The 24,895-nt window shown below is 31.0% G+C and overlaps 2 protein-coding genes across 2 annotated transcripts in view; both read right to left on the bottom strand.

Moving 5' to 3' along the window:
• The window catches only part of LOC139484313 (uncharacterized), a 458,860-nt gene that overhangs the window by 308,466 nt on the left and 125,499 nt on the right, over positions 1-24,895 (bottom strand). The window lies entirely within an intron of this gene.
• On the bottom strand, positions 498-24,645 carry LOC139484203 (uncharacterized). Its single transcript, XM_071267939.1, has 13 exons — positions 24,494-24,645; positions 22,096-22,296; positions 21,114-21,256; positions 19,485-19,586; positions 18,863-18,964; positions 18,146-18,292; positions 17,240-17,446; positions 16,410-16,557; positions 15,431-15,611; positions 8,709-9,519; positions 7,341-7,549; positions 4,759-4,904; positions 498-3,585 (listed from the first exon to the last, which is right to left on the bottom strand). Exons 1-13 carry the CDS (start codon positions 24,579-24,581, stop codon positions 3,488-3,490), a joined length of 2,583 nt encoding a protein of 860 aa, XP_071124040.1. The 5' UTR covers positions 24,582-24,645; the 3' UTR covers positions 498-3,487.

Raw genomic sequence — 24,895 nt, 5'->3', positions numbered from 1 at the left:
TAGGCATCTTTTTCCAAAAAGATGGGGAATTAAACAAGAAATGGGAAAATGCAATCAATAGAAAGTCTAATGAAGAACAAAACAAAGAATGGACACCAAGCAAAAACAGTGTTGTTTGCTATGATCATTTTTTGGAAAGTGAATATACATCAATTACAAGTTCATGTTCACAACACTTGTTTATGGACTAAAATTGTCCGTTTATAAATTTAGATATTATTAAGAAACTAAGGTTTCAACTCCCTCTGGCAAAGTTGGCTTTAGATGAATTTGGCTATTTATTTTAGGTATTTTTGACATATAGCTCTGCAACAGACTCGGTACTTATACATACATCTTCAGATTTCAAATGTTTGGCTTTGAGCCTGATGAAGGTAAATCCAGAAAAGCGCTTTGGACGCAAAAATTTATTAAACATGTTGTTTTCAATTTTTTCACAACACTTGCTTATGGAATAACCTTCATATATATTGTTTAAAAATTTAAGGATCACTGTATAGGGTTAAAAATTTATTAATCATTAACAATTGCAACTATTAACAACTTTTTTCAATTTATACATAAAATCTATGATTTTTTTTCTAAGCAGTTATCATAGTTACCACTGACCAATAATTTTCTATATAAATCATAAGTATATGTTCATTTTCATTTGGATAAACGCATTAGTGGAAGTTTAATTACATCTATTAGCACCAATAAATAACAAAGAATTAAAACTATAATCTAAACATTGTCAAAAGGTAACTAAACTTACACAAATTTAACACTTTTATCAATAATTATTGTATAAAGACACATCATAAATCAAATAACATTGTAAGAAATATATTAAATAACTATATGTAAAAATAATCATTTTTTTAACAATATAAATTTAACATATACAATTGAAGATCTGCTAAATCAAAGTTGAAGAGCACCCCCCCCCCCCCCCCCCCCCCCCCCCATTAGTATATGACTAAAACAAAGGCAAATCAACAAGTGGTGGGCAGAAACTTTTTTTTCACCACTGAACCATCCCACTTTTCTCTTTTTTTTATATTTATAAATTAGTTAAATAACAAACTTAGTAAGTAAAGTACATTTCTTTTCAAAACTTCGTTCTTTAACTAGTTTTAAAAGAAATAAAATTGAGAATGGAAATGGGGAATGTGTCAAAGAGACAACAACCCGACCATAGAAAAAACAACAACAGAAGGTCACCAACAGGTCTTCAATGTATCTTTGATAACTACTTCAATGTAGCGAGAAATTCCTGCACCCGGAGGCATCCAAACTACCAAATAATTACAAGTAAAGTATTACTTATAATAACCTATAAAAGGACTAAAGAATACTAGCCATTACTTAAAACAAGTTCCAATAAACTCACCATCGATACCAGGCTTAAAATTGTGTACGCCAGATGCATGTTTTATCTATCATAGACTCTTCAAAGTACTAAACCAGCTGATTTAGCTTGAAATATAATTCTTTCTTTAGAGTAAATTGCATATTGCACCATGATGAACAGCAAATGATGACCAAATCATCTTCAATGTACAAAACTCTTAAGTACTCAGAAACCACTAATTATAAAATTAAGCTGTAAAAATGGCTTACAAATAGAAATGCTGTCAAGAGCAGGTCAACTACAACAAAACTTGTGAATTTCTTGAATGGGCTTAATCTTGTAATTAAGAAAGTATGACTTTATACATGCATGCAGTAGCAGACAAAAACTATAATTAGTCATTTCGTCCTCTTGAACTTTGTACAGCTGATCCTAAAATAAGGAAACTAGAACAAAACTGAAAAGTGACTGATGAGTGGACATATGGACATCATGATTTGGTAAAGGGTCATTCAAACTATGAGTATAAAAATGTATTTTGATTCTAATTTTTATCATATTTTGTGTGGAGATTCTTACCTAACATGAAAATGTCTGTATCAATAAATATTACTTCATCAAAGTTCTGCATGTCAACCTTTCAAGACAAATAGTAAAATTGTCTCTGTATTTGACTTCTCTTGTAAAGTGACAGGCCCTGAATGATTTAACTTGACTCTTGGATTTTAAATGTTATTCAAAAAGGCTTTATTCCTATTTGTACATAAATGTTGCTAACAAAAATGTTTTTTTCATACATAAAGCAAGTTATCCTGATAATATAATATAATGTGAAATATTAGCTATAATCATTTGTAAATTGTTATAAAAATATACAATCTATTCAACATTTATTATAAATCTTATCAAAATATAAAATTTAACAAAAGGCACATCAGCAATCATAAAACATGCCAACATAATTCATCAATCCCAGCTAAATAAGGCAGTAAAGAATCTATCACAATAATTAGAAATTTATAAAAAAAAAATATGTACATCTTTGTACTTATTTCATTATAAGTAGTTTAATATTTGACAAATAATAACTTATTTGACTTTTCATACTTCAAAAAAAAGAAATATCCCTCTGTAGAACTTTTTTAATTGGGATACATGCCATATAAATCTATTTCATCTTATACACAGTCTATTACATCTGATCTTATTTGTTTTTGCAGTTACATTAAATATATTTAAAAAGCGTTTAAAATGAATGTTGAGTTAAATTTAATCATCAAGCGACTTATTAACTAGCAGTAAACAATACCTCAGATGGCTTGAGTAAACTATATTCAGTATAAAAGAATGTTTAAATAATAGTTCCTTATCTTTCCTACAAAAAACTATCAACTGTCGAAGACACAGAAAGATGGGAGAAATGTACAAAATATGAAAGAAACAGGGTTTTAGAGTTAGATTTATACTTTTTAAAATAGATAGTTTTTAATTGATGTATTTTGAGTAAAAGTTACATCCCTTTGCAGTCATAAAAAATTGCTTTTACACATGTTTTAATTTGGTAAGTAAGAAGGGAAAATGTTGTTATTGGTTTTAGTAGGCGACTTACTTATGTAGTAATTGCGCCTTAAATTCATATAACATAAATATTATGTATAAGAAAAATAAATCTGTTTCTACTGCAAAAATTGTGGCCAAGGGGAATAATTCTAGAGCAAATTACTTCCTTTTGAAAACAATCTATATTAGGTCAACAAATATATGAAAGTTGAGCACTTTTTGTGACTTTCCCTTGCCATGAATGCTAGAACAATCTTATAATTTCTCAAACTTAAAACAAACATATGCCAATAAAATAAGTATTATATGAATCTGACACTTATAATCAAAGAATTTGTTAATAAGGTATTAGATTAAGATACTTTCATTAACTTTTTCTCACATAATTAATTATCAGGTACACAACATTCTTCTTGGATAAAATAAATAATTAAAAAAATTGTAAAATTAGTCATTAAAATTAAGATTAAAATGACACAGTATTATAAAATTTTAAAACCAATAACTTTTATTTTTCATCTCAAAATGAATTTGACCCTTCTTACACATACTCATTTAAGACTTTCATTGCCTTCAAACTCAACTGTTCAACTAACTATCACATAATAACTGTACTATATCCTGTAAAATCGTGGATCTATGTTCAGCTTGCTGAAGATGGGTTTTCATTGATTCTGAGAATGTCTTATCTGGAATTTAAAAAAAAAGACTGAATATGTAAGTACTACTACAGTGCACATGATTAATAATCCATTTAGAAAAGAATTACTGTCGAAAAATGAAAACATAATGACATTACATATAAATAAAACTAAAATTACACAAAATGGGACTTGTGGAATTTGATGCGACTGTCATATAAGTGAGAGATTTAGAGCTATAAAACCAGGTTCAATCCACCATTTTCTACATTTGAGAATGCCTGTACCAAGTCTGGAATATGAAAGTTGTTGTCCATTTGTTTGATGTGTTTTATCATTTGATTTTACTATTTGATAAGGGACTTACGTTTTGAATTTACCTCGGAGTTCAGTATTTTTGTTATTTTACTTTGTACCTGTTTTCTAAAATCAAGAATACCAGAACAATCTGTTTATGTGTGCACATCTGTGTATAAAAATGTTGAAAGTTTTTAAGTACTAATAAAAATAACAATGAACCATAAAATATTAGTTGCAAAAATGGGTACTGATATGTTCAACAATTTGTAGTTTTGAAGCAAATAACTGATTTGAGCAAAATATCCTACCAAGATATCAGTGACAAGATAAAAACTAGTTTGTCATGTATTTAGGTTGGTGCTGGATAAGGCAGACATTTAGATGTAAGAAAATATTCAACAACTAACAAAGAAGAGGTTAGATCCCAGGCATAGATTACCTTAGCTGTATTAGGCACAACTTTTTGAAATTTTGGATCCTCAATGCCCTTCAACTTTGTACTTGTTCGGCTTTATAATAAAATTATTTTGATTTGAGTGTCACTGATGAATCTTATGAAGACGAAATGCAGGTCTGGCATACTAAATAATAATCCTGGTACCTTTGATAACTTTTTAGAAATAGTCCACATGACCCTTTGGACCATCTGAGAATTAAGCATATTGTAATTACTGGGTAATAGGACTGTAAATTCAGAAATTATTGAGAGGTTTTAAGTAATGTGTATTAAACCACTGGGTGACAAATGCAATAATAAGAACTCACATTCTGAAATCATTGCACATATTTGTATTTTCCTTAAATTGCAATAATCATGCAATCTCTCATTTTTGCCTACCCTAAAAATCTCAATAACAAATGTATGCAATAATTTCTGAGTTTCAGTAACTGTTATAAGTTAGATAATTTTATACATCTTACCAAAGACTACAGGATTCAAAATATCCTTTTTAAACACTGTCTTTATACTCTCTGCTGCCACATATATAACAAAAGAGTCTTTATTTTTCTCTAGACCCGCTGCTACATCTAGTAAAGACTTTCTCAATAAATCTGGTAACAATGATCTGTAAGTAAAAAAATACATATGAAATTCTCAACATATCTTTAAGTAAAAAATAGGTATGAAATTCTCAACATACCTGTAAGTAAAAAATATGTATGACATTCTCAAATATCTGTTATTAAAATATATGTCTGACATTCTCAAATTTAATATCTGTAAGTAAAAAATATGTATGACATTCTCAAATATCTGTAAGTGAAATATATGTATGACATTCTCAAATATCTGTATGTAAAAAATAAATATGACATTCTAAAAATATCTGTAAGTAAAAAATAAACATGACAATCTCAAAATATCTGTAAGAAAAAATAAATATGACATTCTCAAAATATCTGGTAACAGTGGTCCTTCAAAAGCGGGGGAGGACATTTGAGCGCATTAATAGGACATTTGAGTGAAAAAATAGGACGTTTGAGCGTCAAAGTAGAACCCATTTGGGCGCCCGAATTTTTACCCATTTTAGCGAAAATTAAAATTGTCAAAGCCTATTTTAGCGAAACATTTTTAACCCTTTTTAGTAAATAAATAATATATAATAAATTAAAAAATGTTTAATAGACTCAAGACAGCACAATATAAAACAATATAAAACATGTCCATTAAAATACAGCACTAATAGACTCAAGACAGCAATATAAACAATAAAAAAACTTTTCAATTAAGATATAGCACTAAAAGTCTAAATGATTAAATCAAATGTTAAAAGTCTGTTTTAGCCTGGAATTTATAACCTAGAGAACGTATGTATACATATAATGGGCTCTAGATATACCCCCTGTACAATACTTTCATAGAATTGCATTAGGAACTGCTCTTTCTCTTTATCTTTTCTCGATTGTGGTGCACATTCATCTATACTTCGTATCTTTATATATATGTTGTTGTCTGTAATTTTATAATAGTATGGAGGAAAACATAAATTGTTGGGCGACATGGTATATATAGTAAGGTGAGCATTATTCAACCAGGTAAATTTTCGCTAAAATGGGCTATCAAAAATACAGGTGAGCGGATTAATCCAGCGCTTAAATGGGCTCTAATGTTGGTGCTCAAATGTCCCCTAGTAGTTTTAATTTTTTCGCTCAAAAGCTTACGCCTTTCAAAAGATTATCATGTCACATTATATGACATTCTTAGAAACTGCAGTGCTCAAAATATTAACCTGACAACTTTACATAAAATTTTCTCTGAAAATAACCTGCTAAAAGAATGAACTTGATTTCTTTGGTTTAAAAACAGACCACAAAATGTTAAGATTAGAATTTTAATATATATTGGACCAGTTTACCATCTGAAATTGTCATTTGTTCACTCTTCAATAAATAAACTCATCATAAATATCATATTAAAATTTTGTATGGCAGACACAAATTTTTTGTCAAAAGACTCATCAGTCAGACGCAAAAATCAAAAAAGTTAAAAGTGCAAATAAGGTAATAAAAGGAAAGGAGAAAATCCTTAGTATCTAAAAAAGTTATCAAAGTTTTGTAATATATGATTATGAGCATATCAATATTAATACATTATAGTTATAAAATATCACCCTACTCAGTTCTCACCAACTCATTAATCAAATATATCATCTTAAACCAACCAATAAACTAACAAAGAAAAAAAAACACCACAATACCATTAAATTATAATAAACACAGAACCAAAATGCAACAAAAGCGCTTATACACCTTATCGCTATTTGTCCGCCATTACTGGATATTACACAGGTTCCCGTAAAAATTTGACGTCACAAAACAAAATATCTGACGCCACAATGGAAAAGTGATTGTTGTATGCGTCAAAAGTTCAAGCGGACGGGTCAGCCGGGATTAGCGATAAGGTGTATTAACAACTCACCACAATGTTCCTAAATGTAGAAATGTATTATTATGAATCCTAAACAAGGACACAAAGCAAAGAACAACATAACTTTTTTACAACTTACATCATTTAAATGTTCAGAAAACAATAGTTTTTTTTTCTGAGACAAAAACATTTATTTTTTTCAAAGAATTCTTTTCTTAAGCTCAACACCAGACAGAGTGAATAACGCAATCATTGTGTAATTTCTGGCAAGAGAGTCATGCTAAAAGTAAAAAAGATCTACGTTAGGAAAAAAATGATCAGAAGTTGAAATCTCAAACCAGAATACCATTAGCTTCATAATTTATAAGACATAAATCATAAAGATGGTTTAGAGTTGTTGGTTTGCCTTAAGATTTTTTATGTTTCTATGGTATCTTCTGCCTGTTTTTCAATAAATATAAGAATATCATGTTGAATGGAAAAAAACTGTTTTTGAAACCAGATATGACCCTTTTTAGCTTTACTGTAATCATGAGTTGCATTCGCATTGATACAAGCTCTATAATCACTCTTATTTATATACATTAAGATGACAAATCACAGACACAAAGTAATAATATTGACGAATACTTACGTGTATCTGACAGCATCTATAATACCTATGAAGTATGATGTATCTATATCCATCAATGTTTTACTATGGTTATACTGTTGCTGAACATATTGTAAAAGTCTAGGGGAAACCTCAGCCTTCTCTAGTAAATTAACTAGTGATAGGTCAATGTCCTTTAAAGCTTTTGAATCTTTTCCATCAATCACAAGACAGCTTACATATTCAACAACCTGCAAACATTGATTAAAGACAAAGATTTGAAAACACTAATAGCAAATGATGTGATCAACTTTTTAAATACCAGTTTTTGTTACTGCAATACTTATTCTTGCTCACCAGCCCAGTAGTCAACACTTCGGTGTTGACATGAATATCAATAATGTGGTCATTTTTATAAATTTCCTGTTTACAAAAATTTGAATTTTTCGAAAAACTAAGGATTTTCTTATCCCAGGCATAGATTACCTTAGCCGTATTTGGCACAACTTTTTGGAATTTTGGATCCTCAATGCTCTTCAACTTCGTACTTGTTTGGCTTTATGAATATTTTGATATGAGCGTTACTGATGATTCTTATGTAGTCGAAACATGCGTCTGGCATACTAAATTATAATCCTGGTACCTTTGATAACTATTTACACCACTGGGTCGATGCCACTGCTGGTGGACGTTTCATCCCCAAGGGTATCAACAGCCCAGTAGTCAACACTTCAGTGTTGACATGAATATCAATAATGTGGTCATTTTTATAAATTTCCTGTTTACAAAAGTTTGAATTTTTCAAAAACTAAGGATTTTCTTATCCCAGGCATAGATTTATACCTTAGCCGTATTTTGCACAACTTTTTGGAAATTTTGATCCTCAATGCTCTTCAACTTTGTATTTGTTTGGCTTTATAAATATTTTGATATGAGCGTCACTGATGAGTCTTATGTAGATGAAACGCTCATCTGGCGTACTAAATTATAATCCTGGTACCTTTGATAACTATTGAGATATTTAAATAAAGGTGTTACTAAGGGAAAGACCATTTACCATCTAGAGGGGGGTTATGGTTTTTTTACTTGGACCTGATTTAAATGGTTGCTCCCTAAAGTTGCTATTTTTCTTTTCTATGGGAAGGTCTTAATACAATGTGCCATATAAATTCTATGAGTAAGATGTTTATAGTAGTATGGACTTGAGAAGGACTGTTCTAAGCATATGTGAACTTATGAACTAGTATTCAATTTTTTTTTCAATGCAGAAGAAACGTTTTCATTTTTTCATTTTTTATTTTAAGACATGTCTTAAATGATAAATTATAAAATAAAACATTTGCTCACCATAATCTAAAATAAAAATCAAGGAATTAATTGCATATCCTTTAGAGCAAACTCAATAAATACCTTTGTCCTGATAACATTGGTTAAGAGTTCAACATCTGAAACTGAAAAGGAATGTGGAAATGGTGGTAAATCACCTTCCTTGTCATCTAAAACCTCCTTATTAACATTGGAGGATACAGCCTTTTGTCTATAATGAACTACAGTATCTTCAGTCCCATCATGCTGCAATGAATTCTGGGAGTTGTCTGCTTCCTGACCTTCCTGAACACTTCCCTGTAAATCAGTGTCAATACTTGACATAACATTTGATTCTTGAGATGAATTCACAGTTTCTCCTAAATTACCATCTTCATCACTGTTTGTCAAATTTTGTGATTCTGTAGATTTTTCAAATTCACAATCAGATTCATGTTCAGACATTTCTTTGTCCTCATTATTGACCTCTTTGAAGTCACCACATGACTCAACTGAAGATTCCAAAGTGGAATGAAGTTCTGCATCAGGTGTTGTCTGTATATGAAAATTCTTAACTTCTGTTGATGTTAACTTCCTGGTTTCGCTAATTTCAATAACTGCACGGCCTGCCTCCTTCCTTCTCTCAAATGCAACCTCATCATCTTCATCTTCATCACTATCCTCTTCAGTTGTAGAACTACTTGTTAAAGATTGATTGTCTACAAAATGTACTTTTCGTAATGCTCCCGGTGTTTTTTCACCATCATGACGGAGAATACTTTTTGTTTCAATGTCAGTTCTCGTGGGTGCCAACACTGTTGGCGTAACTAAATTTTCACTTGTATTTCTAGAATTTTTATCTTCCTCTTCATCATCTCCTTCATGTACAATCATACATCTTTTTCCTTTTTTAGTTCTGAAATTTTAATAAACAGAGTTAATTCAAATAGCATTATGTAAAAATTGGCTATTATTCCCAATTTTTACTGGTTTTTACATTTATCTAAAAATGTCTATGTTCTTAAGTGTGAGGCTTTAAACAAAAACAAAACCTCTTTCCCTTCCCCCTGATTAGTATCCCTCATTCTGAGGCATTAATTGCGTCTGTTACAAAAGTGATTCACCATTATTAATTTTGCCAGTTGTGGAATGACCTTTACCGTTATCAGGCTTGCATTGCTGTCTGGCAGGCTCAATTTTGGAGAATAAAACTGCAGATTATACAAGCCTTTATTCAGTATGCTCACTCATAAACCCCTTTCAACAACAAAAACAATATGATCTTGTCACCTAATTCCATGGGACAACATCTAGTACACTAGCAGAATCAGTGCTGAAAAGGGGTTGGCAGAAGTTAAAAAGAGTAAAAGGAGGGTCTAGAATTTGTATGCTATTTTTTTTTTATTAAAGTGATGATAATTCCCCAAATCTCTAAAAATGAAAATCCTAAAATTGCCAAATCCTTATTTGCTCAAGCAATCTATATTATTTTATACCCATAAGATGAATCTCCTATCAGCAAAACTACATATATAATTCACCCCCCTCTGAGACCACAGAACCACAAAATCATTCCTGTTCTATAGCTACACATATTTCAGAGGCGTAGCATCCTAATTTATATTGGTACGGCAGAAAATCATGATGGGTCGCGAAGCGACGCATCCCGCCTCGTAGAGGCGGTTATGCGGCAAGGGGTTCGGGGGCTGCTCAAGGCCCCTGAGAAAATTTTAATAAATAGAGCAAAATCCTGCATTCTGACAACCTCCAGACACTTAAATTTGGTTCTCTGAAACCCTAGTTTTATGGGCAACAATTTAAAATATGACTCTTTTTTTCTTTTAAATCAAAATATAAAAATTTATGATAAAAAGTGCAACTTCAATCCTGCATTCTGACAATCTCCTGACACTTAAATTTAGTTCCTAAAAAACTTGTTTTATGTGCAATTATATTACTCTCTTGTGTTAAAATCAATTTCAAAATATAGAAAACAGAATTTGAAACATGAATCGTGTCGAAAAGGCAGCAATTAAACTTTATCAAAAAAGTTGAAGGCCGTTGAACATCTTAGCTAAACTAAATAAACGCACTTTAACTTTGTGTTGGACACCTTGCCAGGACTTGGCATGCTCCTACAATACTTTTGATTGTTTTTTGTTTTTGAAAATTTTTGACAGAAAAAAAAGCGCCATTCCGAATATGCATACCGGTTGTAGGAAATTATTAAACTATCAAATCTTCGCTAAAAGTATTCAGGAAGTAAAGGGAACTATGAACCGACCGATGAACAGATTTTATAAATTCCTTTTACAAAGACCAATAAATAAACATGATGGATAACTTTCAGAATTTCTCATACAATATCAAGTAAGGGTAAGACAAACGACGAATCTATGACACCGCAAAAAAAATCTATTTTCATTGTGAATATGGTTTCATCGCAATAACAATCAATAAGGTTATGACGGCAATGCTAGAACTGCTAAAGCGATAATATAGTAGCAACATAACAATGTTCAAACAACTTAGAACAAACAAAGTAAGAACATTTCTAGAGAGGGACATCCCAATTTACAAGTCATTTATAAAGGCATCGTGATTACAGATTAGTTTGTATATATTGTATCACCATCACTGCTAGCGATCCGATGGATAAATCTGTTGTAGAGTTGTCACTCGTTCAGACGTATTCAAATATTCTAAACATCAACCCAACAATGTTAGAACTGTAAATTTGCGTTAGCAAATTTTTTGTTTTTCCCTCACCAGAATTCGAACTGAGATATCGTGGTACCAAATTGCATTGCACTATGATCGGCGCGCTATACCAGTCGACCACTTTGGCTCTTATTAAAAGTGATAAACTAGAAAATCTGCAACTTGAAGCGGCTATGCTAGTTACTGGCGGTACTAAGCTATCACCCATAAACAAATTATACAATGAAACAGGATGGGAGTTACTATCCTCCATGCGCGTAGCTACGTTTACGTCAAAACGCCCGGGCATACACTTGAATTTTGAAAATAAAACAAATAATCGACATGGAATAAGAAAAACTGGTTAAAAGCACATCAGCCTCATGCTTCTTTTTTCAATGGATTGTAATTTTGAATAAAAAGGGACTATAAATTTACTCAAATAGATAATTTAATATATTTGTTCGAATCTTTTGTAAAAGTCTAAATCTATAATGAATTCTACGTACTTTTCTTATATTTAAAGCAATTCACTATCTGCTCAGATTCGATATGCTGTTTGTATTTTTGTCGAGCCTGTGATTTAAGTCCCAAAAGCGAGACAAAGCGGCGTCAATATTTAGGTTCCGAATGTGGATAAAGTCTTTTGAATGACTCTCCGTGAAGTTTTACGAAAGTTGGACAGAAACTGTTTATGATCAAAAGAGTATTCAGAGCAATATAATAATGCAATTATATCTTTAATTTTCCGCATTTTAAGGACAAAATGTATTTCTTTCTGCAATTAATAAGTGGTCGCAGTTTGGGCATACATTTTGTTATTTCTCAATTACATTAACTACTTGTCCAACCTTCATTGAATTTTATGACAATGCCGATGAAAATTTTTTAAATCCCTTTAAAGGAATGATAAATTGATTCACTTTTTGTTGGAAGAAATCCTAGGTGTTCCAGAATTTTTTTATATTGCACCTCAAAATTTTTTTCGTGTTCATTAAAAGGTGCTTTTATCGATTGTACGCTCACTCATGGCACACTTTAAACTTATTTAAAAGTAATATTGGTTTAGACGTTTTCTCTAAAACCAATGACCATTAGGCTAGCTTCCAGTCTAACGCGATGAATAAGTTAACTTATTACAATATTTAACCAAAACAAATAAACCATTTAGATTCAAAAGTATGTTGTTATCAATGATTTTTTACTGACAGGAAATTACGGTATCTCATTTTCGATAGTTTTCGGGGGCTTCATCCCTTTGGAACCCACTACCAGCAGTGCTTTAACATATCCCTCGTCAAGGTTCGGGCGTACACGTAAAAATGACCTAGCTACGCCACTGCTATCAGAAAGACGACGGTAAAAAACATGAAATGTTTCACAATAAGACCCCTGATTATTTAAGCGATATTATCCCTCACAACTGTTTAATATTCATAACTATGACACAAGACGAACGAATGACACACAACATATAAAGTGTAGAACAGCATTGTATCAGAAATCTTTTCTTACGTCAGTCATTCGATCGATCCTGAAATGCTTTTCTGGGCGATATCAGATTTGGTCCCATCTAAGTTTACACTTAAACTTTACCTTAATCAAAATTTAAGTAAAATACCAAATTATTATTTATATGGAGAAAGGAAAGGACAAATACTTCATGCCAGACTTCGGATGGATTGCAATAATCTAAACGAACATGTATTAAGAGAAATCTTGAAGAAATTAAAAACTGTACTTGTGGTAGAATCGAAGGCAGTAAGCATTGTCTTCTCGAGTGTACTTCCTTGTCCGAAAACGTACAATAGATACTATTCCGTTCCCATTAAATATAAAACACTCCTGTTTGGCAAAATAACCTCAGTCAAGAGGAAAATCTACTTGTGTTTAAACAAGTTCAACAAGTTTTAGTAGATTCAAAGCCATTTGGAATATATAGTATTTCATGGTTAGGATCGTAATTGGGTGAGACAAAGTCCTGGACACACACCAACCCGGTACATATCATATAGGAAAGATCAGACAAAAAAATCAACTTTTTATTTGCAGTTATTTGCCTTTTTGTTTACAGGGAGACTGATTAATATATGAAGAGAAATACTGATTCGAATCCCTAAGTAATGTATTTCTGTAATTATATGCATATGACATGTATACATGTACATGTTTTTTTATATGATATGTTTTTAAAGAAAAAAAACCCCAGGTATTTCAGGGGGAAAGGTTGGTAACAGTTAGATGCAGAGAGTTCATGGAATATAATGGAATAGCATTTTCTAATAGCATTAAACGTGTTTGCAAACCGTCGAAGATCAGACTTGGGGCTTCGGTAATTAAAATTAAAAAAAATCGCTATGACTAGGACTGGTCTATCATTATGTACTTTATTTCTAAGGATCATGCAAAGGTTGGCACGTCTACTATGTGAATGCTAGATTTATATCCACGGCGAATATTCGTAACACTAATGCTTTCAGATTTTAGCGTCACGGAACGATAAATACTTTTAGTTTTTTTTTCGATATCACACAGTAGATTGCAGATTTGTAGAGTGTAAAACTCCAAAATTACGAGAAATAATATACAACCAAGTGTCACACGGAACTTTTGAACATTTAGTTTATTATATATAAAATTCACACTATAACTGTTAAATGAAGAAAAAAAATTGTTATTTTCCAATAAAAAATGTGTTAAATTACAAGTGAAAATCGCATTCAGTTTTTTTTTTCGTATGTTTTGTTCAAAATGCAACATTCTTTGCAAACACTTCTTAAAATCTTGAAGGAAAACAAAAAGCCGTATATACAACGCACATTAGCAAAAATGAAAGACGCGATCACAAAAATTTACCATAGCACAAATGATATCACACATTAACAATGGCGGGATATATAAGTACCGAGCCACGTCAAATAGATATTACCAAAACATGACTATTGATAAAACAGTAAAAATGTGTTACTGTATATGGGGTTGTTGAAGTTGGATTATATTCCGATCGTCTTGGTGCCTAGAAGCAGAATGTGCATTTTAACAATGTGCAGATCGTTTATTTGTCTCTGTAGCGGATAGATCGGCACGCAATAAAATTGGGACAACTCGTTTATATTTTAGTCATGATTACTTAAACTTTATGGTGCATGCATACAGAGTAACTGACAATATTTTTGTTGCAAAAAATAAAATAGCAAAAATACCGAACCCCGCCCAGGAACATTCAAAACGAAAATACCGTTATCAAATGGTAAAGTCAAAAGCTCAAACACATCAAACGAATGAATAACAACTTTCATATTCCTGACTTGGTACAGGTATTTTCTAAAGTAGAAAATACTGGACTAAAACTGGTTTTATAGCTTGCTAAACTTTAATCTTGTATGCCAGTCGCACAAAATTCCATGCTTGCCGCACAACGTTTGTTTCTCCATTTGAGAGTTCTAACTTTGATTCTTCCATGCCATTTGTGTTTAAACCGGAACAATTGTAGAAGGCAGTAACATGCTATTGATAGTACTATGACTGTTCATGACCATATGCATGGTCAATTAAAATCTTTTGTAAGTAAACAAAAATCCGTACTTTGATTAATACAGGGCAATTATTCGTTATCGTATATACTACGTATACGAGTTTTCGAACTTTGCTTATGAATGTATACCGTATATTGCTATGGCTTCTACATGGACCTTTCTATCATGATTTTTTCTGTAAAATCTTTATTTTCTTTATTTCCGTTGAAAACCCTTATTTTTTTATATTTTTTATATAAATTTTAGGTACGGCATGCCGTACCAACGAACATTATTGGTACGGCGAGTGCCGTACCTGACGTACCGGCTGCTACGCCCCTGTATTTAATACCCTTCCTAACCACAAATCTGTAATCATTCATGTTTTGCCTTCATTCAACATTCTCCAAAACATTAAATACAATCCTTTAGACGAAGATCTAAATGTTAAAATGAAATTGAGAATGAAAATGGGGAATGTGTCAAAAAGACAACAACCCGACAAAAGCAGAAAACAGAAAACTGACAGAATTCTAAACTTCAAAATACCTTAATGAACTAAAATTAAAATTCATACAAATGTATATTATATAAAGACTAACAAAAACCTACAATAGTTGTGTCATCTTTGACAGATTGAATAAGAATCTTCTTCCTTCTGTCCTAATTCCAATATTATTCATATAATTCTGTAGTATATTCTGTACTGTTGATGTAGCAGTGGTAAAGATGTGATTTAGTAATGCCTCATATTTGACTATTCCTTCCTCTACATCTGGATTTATATTGTATGCTTAAATGATAAAAGTAATATTAGATTTAGTTTTTCTCCATGTACCAAGTCAGGAAGATAACAGTTGTTTTCCTTTTGTCTTATGTGTTTGAGCTTTTTATTTTGCCATTTGATAAAGGATTTCCTATTTTAAATTCTCCTTGGGAGTTCAGTATTTTTGTTATTTTACTTTTTTAAGCATAAAAGGCCACATAATTTTTCTTAAAAGTTGGTGATTAATCCTCTCTCTGTTGAATCATTATTTTTGTAGATATCAATTACTTGGTTTGAAGAAAAATTGAGAGATACTCTTATTCCTGATTTTGCAAAAGTTTGCATTTACACGCCTAATGAGAAATTTACACTAGGTTGAAATTTTTAATTTGTGCTTCATTTGTACATATTTGTACTAATAAAATTCACAAAACTCTGGTACCCGATAAATATATTAATCCACAGTATTCTTCAGCTTGTCTTAAGGTGTGAACTGTAAGTTCATGCTCTTGGTTTCAATTAAACTTAACAGGAATATTGACATTCAATATGTCTTAGGTACTGTATTTGGTTGAATATAATCCACACTTTTTATTAGCTTGTATATTGGGAATTTACCTGTGTATAGGTAAATTACTTGTGTATTGGGTATTTGTTCTGGTATAAATAGCATTTAAAATTTTCACAATGTAAACTTGATAGTATTTACATTATTTTAGCATTTATAATACTGCAATGTAAATTTGAAATTTCATAATTTTTGTATAATTTACAAGAAAGTGATAATGGGCACCGGAAAAAATGCCGAAGATTTATCTAACTTACGTATATCTAACCATGACTCTAATGTCATCTGCAATGTTGCTGTAAGATTTGACAAAGTACGACAACCAGACTGTAAGATTTCTTCATGGTCTTCATGATGGTTCAAAGCTCTCAATATCATTTCCAAAGCAGTTTCTCTTATTTGTACCTTAAAATCAAATAACACTTTTGAACACTCCCTTACATGAAATTGAACACATATATCTTTATATAAAATACTTTTAATGATACATTAGGACTTGAATATGCTTAAAACTGAATCAAGGTTCATATGGAAAATGATGTACAAGAAAGAACGTCAACCAAAGTTTTGGTAAACATTGATTCCTATAATAGCTCTAAATAAAATGCTGTGTGCAGCTGATATGATCACTGATGTCGAACGCTGAACGTTTTGGGAAAGTATAAAGGCTACACTCAAGCTTGATACAGCTCTGAATTTGTATTGTTATTAAATATTTGACACATCATAAGGATTCTGACACCGAATGAATTTTGCGTAATATAAAAATTTGAAAGTATTGCTTTCATTAGGGAGCTACCATTTGATTTTTATGGGGGGGCTAGGATGAAAAATTTTGTCCTGCTTTTTTTTTTAGTAGTAATCTCTGTCCTGCCTTTTTATTTTTTACTCTATACGGTCCTGCCTTTTTTTTTACTAGTTTATCCTGACTTTTTTTACACAAATTGTCATCCTGCCTTTTTTTTTAACAAGTTTCTCATCCTGCCTTTTTTTTTTACTCAAAACTCCTGTCCTGCCTATTTATTTTCAAATTTCATCCTAGCCCCCCCCCCCCCCCCCCATAAAAATCAAATGGTAGCTCCCTTACCTTTTCATTAATCTGATATTGATATGTTGTTATCTTGGCTAAGATATCTAAACAATTTGATTGCACGTCTTCTTGGTTCAAATACACGGCCATGCAACCCATCACTGCTGCAGCTGCCTGACATTTTATCATTATTGGAATATTCTGTGGAAAATGGCTGAACTTCCTTAGCAACTGCAGACACAGAACAACATGAGACAAGGGATCCTGAGGGAAAACCAAACAAATATGTTACATTTGGTAGGGAGGTCAGTCAAAATATGAAGTATAAAGAAAGTGCATACAATAACATTATTCTACAAGAGCTCAAAAAAAGAAATTCATTGGTGCCAAAAATTTTGAAATCGGTCAAGCGGTTCAAAAGTTATGACCATTTAGAAATCAAAAATTCGGCCATTTGGTGACATAAGTAGACTTGGTTTGTGTTTATAATTTAAAAACCAGTAATTACTATGCTGAAATTTGTCTGCTAATTTGACTGGAAATCCTTAAGGTAAAATAATGATACATAAATTTGTAAGTGAGTGAAGTCTACTCACACTGTTATGTTGTTCCTTTATCGTTTGATTTGAAATTGTTCGAGTTAGACGTAAAAATTTTCGTTTTAAACTTAATTAACATTTTAAAGCAAACGTATCATGATTCTGTAAGAAAGTCTGAGCATGTCAGTCACATATTGTAAAAAATATAAACAATCTGCAGGTAGTATTGTTTGCCTCTGGATTAATTATTACTTAGAAAGTATAATTTATTGGAGTCGAGGTTGACAGAAAGATTTTTTTATATATAGTACATTTGTTTGTAAATAAAAATATAAACTGTATTCTTGTTAATCTATTAAAAACACACTTTTTCTATTATTCAATTATCATTTTTTTGAAAAATATAACTAATAAGTTTACATACTAGTATTTGTCTAAGAATTTCAACAAGGAGTTTTATAGCTGGAGCATGTATTGGCCTGTCCCTTTCTGATTCTGGCATTTCATCTAAATGACTGGTAACCTCATTTAAGTAACCCAGTACAACATTCCTCTGATATTCTGCTACTTCCTGTTAGTAAATATGAATATTAAGTATGCTTGAAAAACATAATTGCTGTATCAAGGGAACAGGTTATTATAATCACGGTTTTTGGTGGAGTTCATGTTGCTCAGTTTTCTATGATGTGTTTTGTGTATACTGTTGTTGTCTTTTTTAATGTTTTTTGGTGTATTTTGGCCATGACATTGTCAGTTTGTTTTTGACTTACCAGTTTGAATATACTTAAATCTTTCATCTTTCTATAACACAAATTTGGTACCAAAACTTTTCATTTAAGTCATCCTTTTCTTAGTAAATAGCACTGATTTTTATTGATTCTTCAGAACTGACAGTTATAAGAGAACCACTTCAGATAGCATCACGTTTAAGATTATAGCATCACAATTAACCATGATGCTAAAAGGTCCTGGGGGAGAACACTGACTGTTTGACATCAAAATAAAACATTCAAAAACAAACAATATTTGCATAAACTTTCAAATTTTAAAATCCCACAAAATGCCAATAAGTACAAGAATAATTCTAATAATCAAATTGCATCCCCCTTTTCACATAATTAAACTTTAATATTATCATAACCTGCAAGAATCTGAATATCTGATCTGTCATTTTGGATGATAGCTTTGAATCTGTGTACATGTGGACCTGTTTTGTTAAGAAACTTGCTGCCAGTCCTCCAAGCTGTAATGAAAAATTAATATTGACAGATGGTGTTCACCTTATGTGATGAAAATATACTTTCCAAACTTTAATTTTTTAATTTAATAGACATTTTGTTATGATAAATCTTTCTTATATTTTACATAAATCAATTTGAGAACTTAGAAACTGAATCACTCATCTGACACAAAAATATTTAATTTTGATATCTATTTTTTTCTTTATTGTATTTCATATATCTTCATTTCCATTAGATATCTATATATCTATAAATCTGAATAAAATATTGTTTACACTAAATATGCACTTGTATAAAATATATATATATATGGGAGGATCCAGCTATTTTTAAAAGGAGGATTCCAAACATATGTCCCCATTCAAAAACAATATTTAAAAAAAAGGGGGGTTCAATCCCAGGAACCCCCCTGGATCTGCCTCTGTATATATTGCTTACAGTTGGCAAAATTTTCATGTTTTTGAAACTCTAGAATACAAATGTTAAAAAACTATTATATTATATTTTTTGTCATTACATTACCTGTTTAGCAGATGCTGACTGCTCAAATAAATCTGGATCTACTGAAGGATGTTGAACATAGAACCAGTCAGAACCTTCCTCACTTACTGCTCGTTGAAGTGGCTGAAAAAAATAATTCAATTAATTATTCATAAATTTATAAAATTTATATTTCATGTAGATTGCTAATGCAGCATACTGTGGATTTATTTTTGTGGTCTGAGGAAAAATTGCATTTTCGTGGATATTTGACTTATTTAAGAATTGAATGCTTCTTTTTGTAACTTCATTGGGGTGTAAAAGCTTTGACCGAAGTACATTTTGTATGAAGGGCAGAAGCGCTTCATTCTAAAAATGTGCGCACGGTCAACGCTTTTACAACCCTATGAAGTTACAAAAAGAAGCATTCAATACTTATAATTACATTTTTTTAGCTATGATCATGAAAACACGCATTTTATAATTGTTTTATTTAATTCACCTGTGCACTTTATTGTGGGACCACGTGTTATCATGAATAAAAAGTTTTATTGAGTAATGCAATTGCTTAAGGAAAAACATGTGATGTACAGTTAGCCAATCAGAATAAAGTATTATAATGAAACATACATCTAATGTAATTATTAATACATGGTTTTTCCCAAAGTCTGCATACAAGCCAATAGAAATGTTGACCTTTGTTGAACATTAAATTTCTAGGTTAACATGTAACCACGAAATCAACGAAAATTGGTATCCCACAAATATTAATGAATCCATAGTAAGCCATCACCACCCTGTTAGAAAGATGTCTGTAATCAATTTCATAGTTGACGATTATTATCACTGGGTCAATGCCACTGCTGGTGGAGATTTATTTCCTCGAGGGTATCACCAGCCCAGTAGTCAGCACTTTTGTGCGGACATGAATTATTATTGATATGGTTATTTTTATAAATTAACTGTTTACAAACTATTGAATTTTTAAAATACTAAGGCTTTTTTACCTCAGGCAAAGATTATCTTAGCTGTATTTGGCAAAACTTTTAGGAATTTTGGTCCTCAATGCTCTTCAACTTCGTACTTTATTTGGCCTTTTAACCTTTTTGGATTCGAGCGTCACTGATGAGTCTTTTGTAGACAAAACACGCGTCTGGCGTATATACAAAATTTAGTCCTGGAATCTATGATGAGTTAATTACAGTAGTTTTTAAGTGGCAAGAATGTTTAACAAATACAGGCAACGTTTCTGTGATGTTTTAAATATACTATTTTGAACATTTGAAAAGTTGAAATGGAAGAGGAATTTACAGTAATGTATGCCATCATATATTGGTGACTTTAGTCACAAATGCAATTTTACTGGCAATATGAAATGAAAATACAAATCACAAATTGTAAAATCCGAAATGTGTTGACTTCTCCTATTATTAATTACATGTACTTAACTCTATATTATTTCATTTTTTTCATCTTCAATAGTTATGACAGAGTAAAGCTAGTAAATTCATAGTTTCATAGTTATGATAGTATACTTAAATCGTTAACTCATGTATAATTTTTTATCCATACAATTTTTTTTTCACATTTAGCATTGGAAAACCTAATTTGAAATCTAACTGTTGAGGGTAATGGTACAAGTATATCTCAATTATTAACTATTATCATTACCTGATTTTCTCCTTGCCTGCCAGGTTTTGTGGGTGGAGTCCTAGAAACAGCAACTCCTGGGGTATGGGGTAACAATCTTCTCTCTTTAGCCATAGGACCAATAAACACCCTCAATTTCTTGTCAGCTACCTCTATTGTTGAACCTCAACACAAAAAAAATGATCTTATGAGGAATTAAATTAATTTTTTTCTAAATGTAAAATTAATTGTTCAACTTTATTCATTTCCTTGTATTAAAACTGGACAACTCTGGTCATAAAACAACAAATAATTAACAAGTTATTCAGGATATATATTATTAAATAACACGAAAAATAAGGGAAATATTTCAATGAAAGCAAAACAGGTAATAAAACCCACACACAACTGATCTACAGTTCTTATATTGGTCATTCATTAGTCTGGTATGAATGAATCAAATTAATCTAATTTCTATATTTTCTGTGTATTTTCATAACAATCCAGTAAAGCCTTTGTAATACAATGTATATCAAATGATGATTATGGATATATCTTCATGTGTAATAATTATTTACATATTCATATACATATACATTTAATGATTATAATCATAGACAAGAAAATCATGCTAAATTTTTACTCTGTGAAATAAATCAATTTGTAGTATTTAAAATGTGACTGCTACTGCATTTTCTTCACATGTCTTTATTTATAGACCAAATTGAAAATAACATCATTATACCATTTATCTCAGAAGTTTTTGACATTTTTTTGTTACTGTTATTTTATAGATTTTTTAAGGAAATTTACTAAATCAATACATGAAACTTTTAAAATATCTAAAATTTCAATGATATTAGGGAAATTATACATTTTTAAACATGGTTTAATGACTTTAAGTGATTCATTGTTATTATAATGGTTTTACAATAACATAAAAGTTATAAAATCCGAACATATATCACAAATAAAAATACCAACAGGAACTATTTCATGTATTTAATTTCAAACATTTGTATACCTCCTAACAAGTTTATCTCCGAAGTTAATCTTTCCTTGTTGACAAAACAGGACACATCTTTATTGTGTGAGGTTAACATCAATCCACCATGTTGACACTTGGTAAGCATAAGTAATGGCACTACGATTCCTGACGGTAGATCTGTAAATCTGTCAGAAGATGACATTGGAGCTGTTTGTACATCGCCATCTTGTCCAAACCCTAAAGAGATAATAATTTATAATAGTCAAATTAAAAAGAAACAGGATTGGGCGCTAACAATAATCTAATATGCTAAGTCTAGTATTTTCAAGTTTGGAAAGAACTAAAAATATCAAACCAAAAAAGAGGTTCTGGATTTTATTTATCGAATACAGAATAATGACTTAAAATAAAAAGAAATAATAGAAAAATGGGACAAAAGCATACATACATGACATAACTGGGTGCTAAAATATAAAGAAGAGAAATTAATGGGCAATTTAAATTATGACATATCCAGACACCAAACAATTCTTTTCCCAAACATGGATTTACTAGATTCATTTTTATTTTAAATAATTCAATAATTTTTGTTTAGCCAGAGTTACATTCTATTCTGATTATTGAGTTGAATAATGATTTTTTTTTAGGGCATTTTTCTATTTTAACTAAATACGGACTCCCAGATATTTCTATAAGCTATCATTAGATGCTTAAAAAAAAATCAAATTTCAAATTTGAAAATTAAGTATTATAATATATTTTACATTAAATATATGGATTTTCTCTTCTTTTTTTTTCTATAATTTTGACCAAAATGAAAATATATATCTCAGTATTTAAACAAATAAACTATCGTTATTATTTTTTCTGAAAGTTTAAGTAGAATATATATATATCTGAGCAATAAAAATATGGTTATGAACTTTAATAACATTACAAAATTTCAAGTAATGTGCACTTAAGATACTACTACAATGAATAATACAAAATCATTTTAAATTTGCAATAAAATAATAAAATGTAACTTAGAACTTGACAATAAAAATATGTATATATCACTTTCAAAATTTTGGTGTGTTCATAGCACTTTTCTCATGTTTCTGGTTTTACCTTTAATCAGGAACTCTTAAACAAACATTAAATTTTCAAAGCCAAGGATGTATCAATACTTGATTGATTTGTTGATTTGTGTTTAGCACCAGTTTCAGCACTGTTATACAATTTCATGGAGGTCGGTTTTTTTGTAAGGGGACGCCAGAGTGCCCATAGAGAACCACCAACATTCTCTAGGAAAAATGACAATCTAAGCCAATTAAGATTAATCAAAGGCACCTCCCACATGCATGATTTGAACCCACAATCTCAGTGTTAACAGGCTTGTGATAGTCAGTTATGATCGGCCACTTATGCCCCTTGAATACTTGAAGAGCTATATGACAAAAGAGGAACTGACAAGAATAGTCAAAACCAAATTTTCACATCATTTGCAGCATAGAACTTTGACTTCATCCTCTTATGGTACCAATCAGTATTAATAAGTTATTTTTAAATGTCATAATTAGGAAAATTGTTTTGTTCTATAAAAACAATCAGTGCCAGGATTTAAAGGAATCTAAATCTCAACATCATGAAATTTGAAAAAAGAATTCCCAGGTCCCGAAAGGATCAATCCCAAAATCCCGAGCTTAGAAACACTCGATCAATCAGTCCTGATAAAGGTCCTATCCCCCCTCTTACATGAAATGTCTGAATTTTAATTTAAAAGGTCACTCAATAACACTGTACATAAAAATCCCTCCAATGTATGACCTATGGTTGTATTTATAAGTTTCATTTGTAAAGGCGGATAACATATATGGTAAATGCATACATCCGTGGCGGATCCAGAACTTTTCCAAAGGGGAGGAAGCTGACTGAACTAAGGGGTGGGCCTGCGGACCAGTCATGCTTCAGTGATTCCCTATATAATTAACCAATTTTCTAACCAAAAATGGGGGGCCAGGCCCCCCAGGATCCGCCTATGATACTAGATGATCATAGACTTTTTACAAGTCTCACATCTAGTACTGTACATTCAACTTGAGTGTACGTAAAAACCTTGATCTCTAACTGTATTGTCCATTTCAATCACTACAATTCAAAACAAATATATACCCTAAGGGTGGACAGTTTAACAATAATTTTCCCCCAACATATTCTATTTCAACTTTCTGTATATCAACAAAATTAAATGCACATCGAAACCAAGTAAAGATTATTCTCTGAAGCACAAGACAAATTTAAATTTTCTGTTTTCAGGTCCAGCCTTGCCTTTAAATCCTTTCAAGTAGTACATATGATCACATATTTATCTGTACATAAACCTGGATAAATTTAGAAGAACAAATGTTTGGACTCGTCTATTTTGAAAACGGTGTTTCGACTTTTTAAATACCTATCAAATGAAGTTCCTCAGTTCCTTCTATCTTTAAAACCGTACTGTCCGTTATATTCTTAATGTGAACTATTGGTATTTTGTCCATCTTCTTTCATTTTAATTTTGTTGACAACATTGGTCACATGTTACTTTCAGTTTGAAATGCATCCGGGTGACCTACTTTCGTTTTGAGTTCAAAAGTATGATGAACATGATCACTAGAGTCAATCTTATATTATTTGTCGATGTTAAAAATAGGGAGAAATTCCGGTTTCGCCACTAATGCGTCCTTTTTGTGTTTTTGTGCCATTAATTTTTACGTTTGCGCCACTAGTTTTAAAAATTAAGTGACAACTACATATGTAGCCTTGGATATACAATTGGTGTCAAAACCTGGGAACAGTATATCTAATATATATG

This window comes from Mytilus edulis, chromosome 1, assembly GCF_963676685.1.
Source record: "Mytilus edulis chromosome 1, xbMytEdul2.2, whole genome shotgun sequence".
NCBI lineage: Eukaryota > Metazoa > Mollusca > Bivalvia > Mytilida > Mytilidae > Mytilus > Mytilus edulis.
The sequence above is the reverse complement of the archived record's forward strand: the minus strand, read 5'-3'. Positions and strand labels throughout refer to the sequence as shown.

Bases quoted from the DNA above. Each gene is read 5' to 3' on its own strand.
- LOC139484203 (XM_071267939.1), bottom strand. From the start codon at position 24,581: ATGGACAAAATACCAATAGTTCACATTAAGAATATAACGGACAGTACG. The intron at 22,297-24,493 runs GTATTTAAAAAG...TTATCTCTTTAG, and splicing joins TGAGGAACTTCATTTGATAG to GGTTTGGACAAGATGGCGAT. The intron at 9,520-15,430 runs GTAGGTTTTTGT...TTAAAATTTCAG, and splicing joins TCAAAGATGACACAACTATT to AACTAAAAAAGGAAAAAGAT.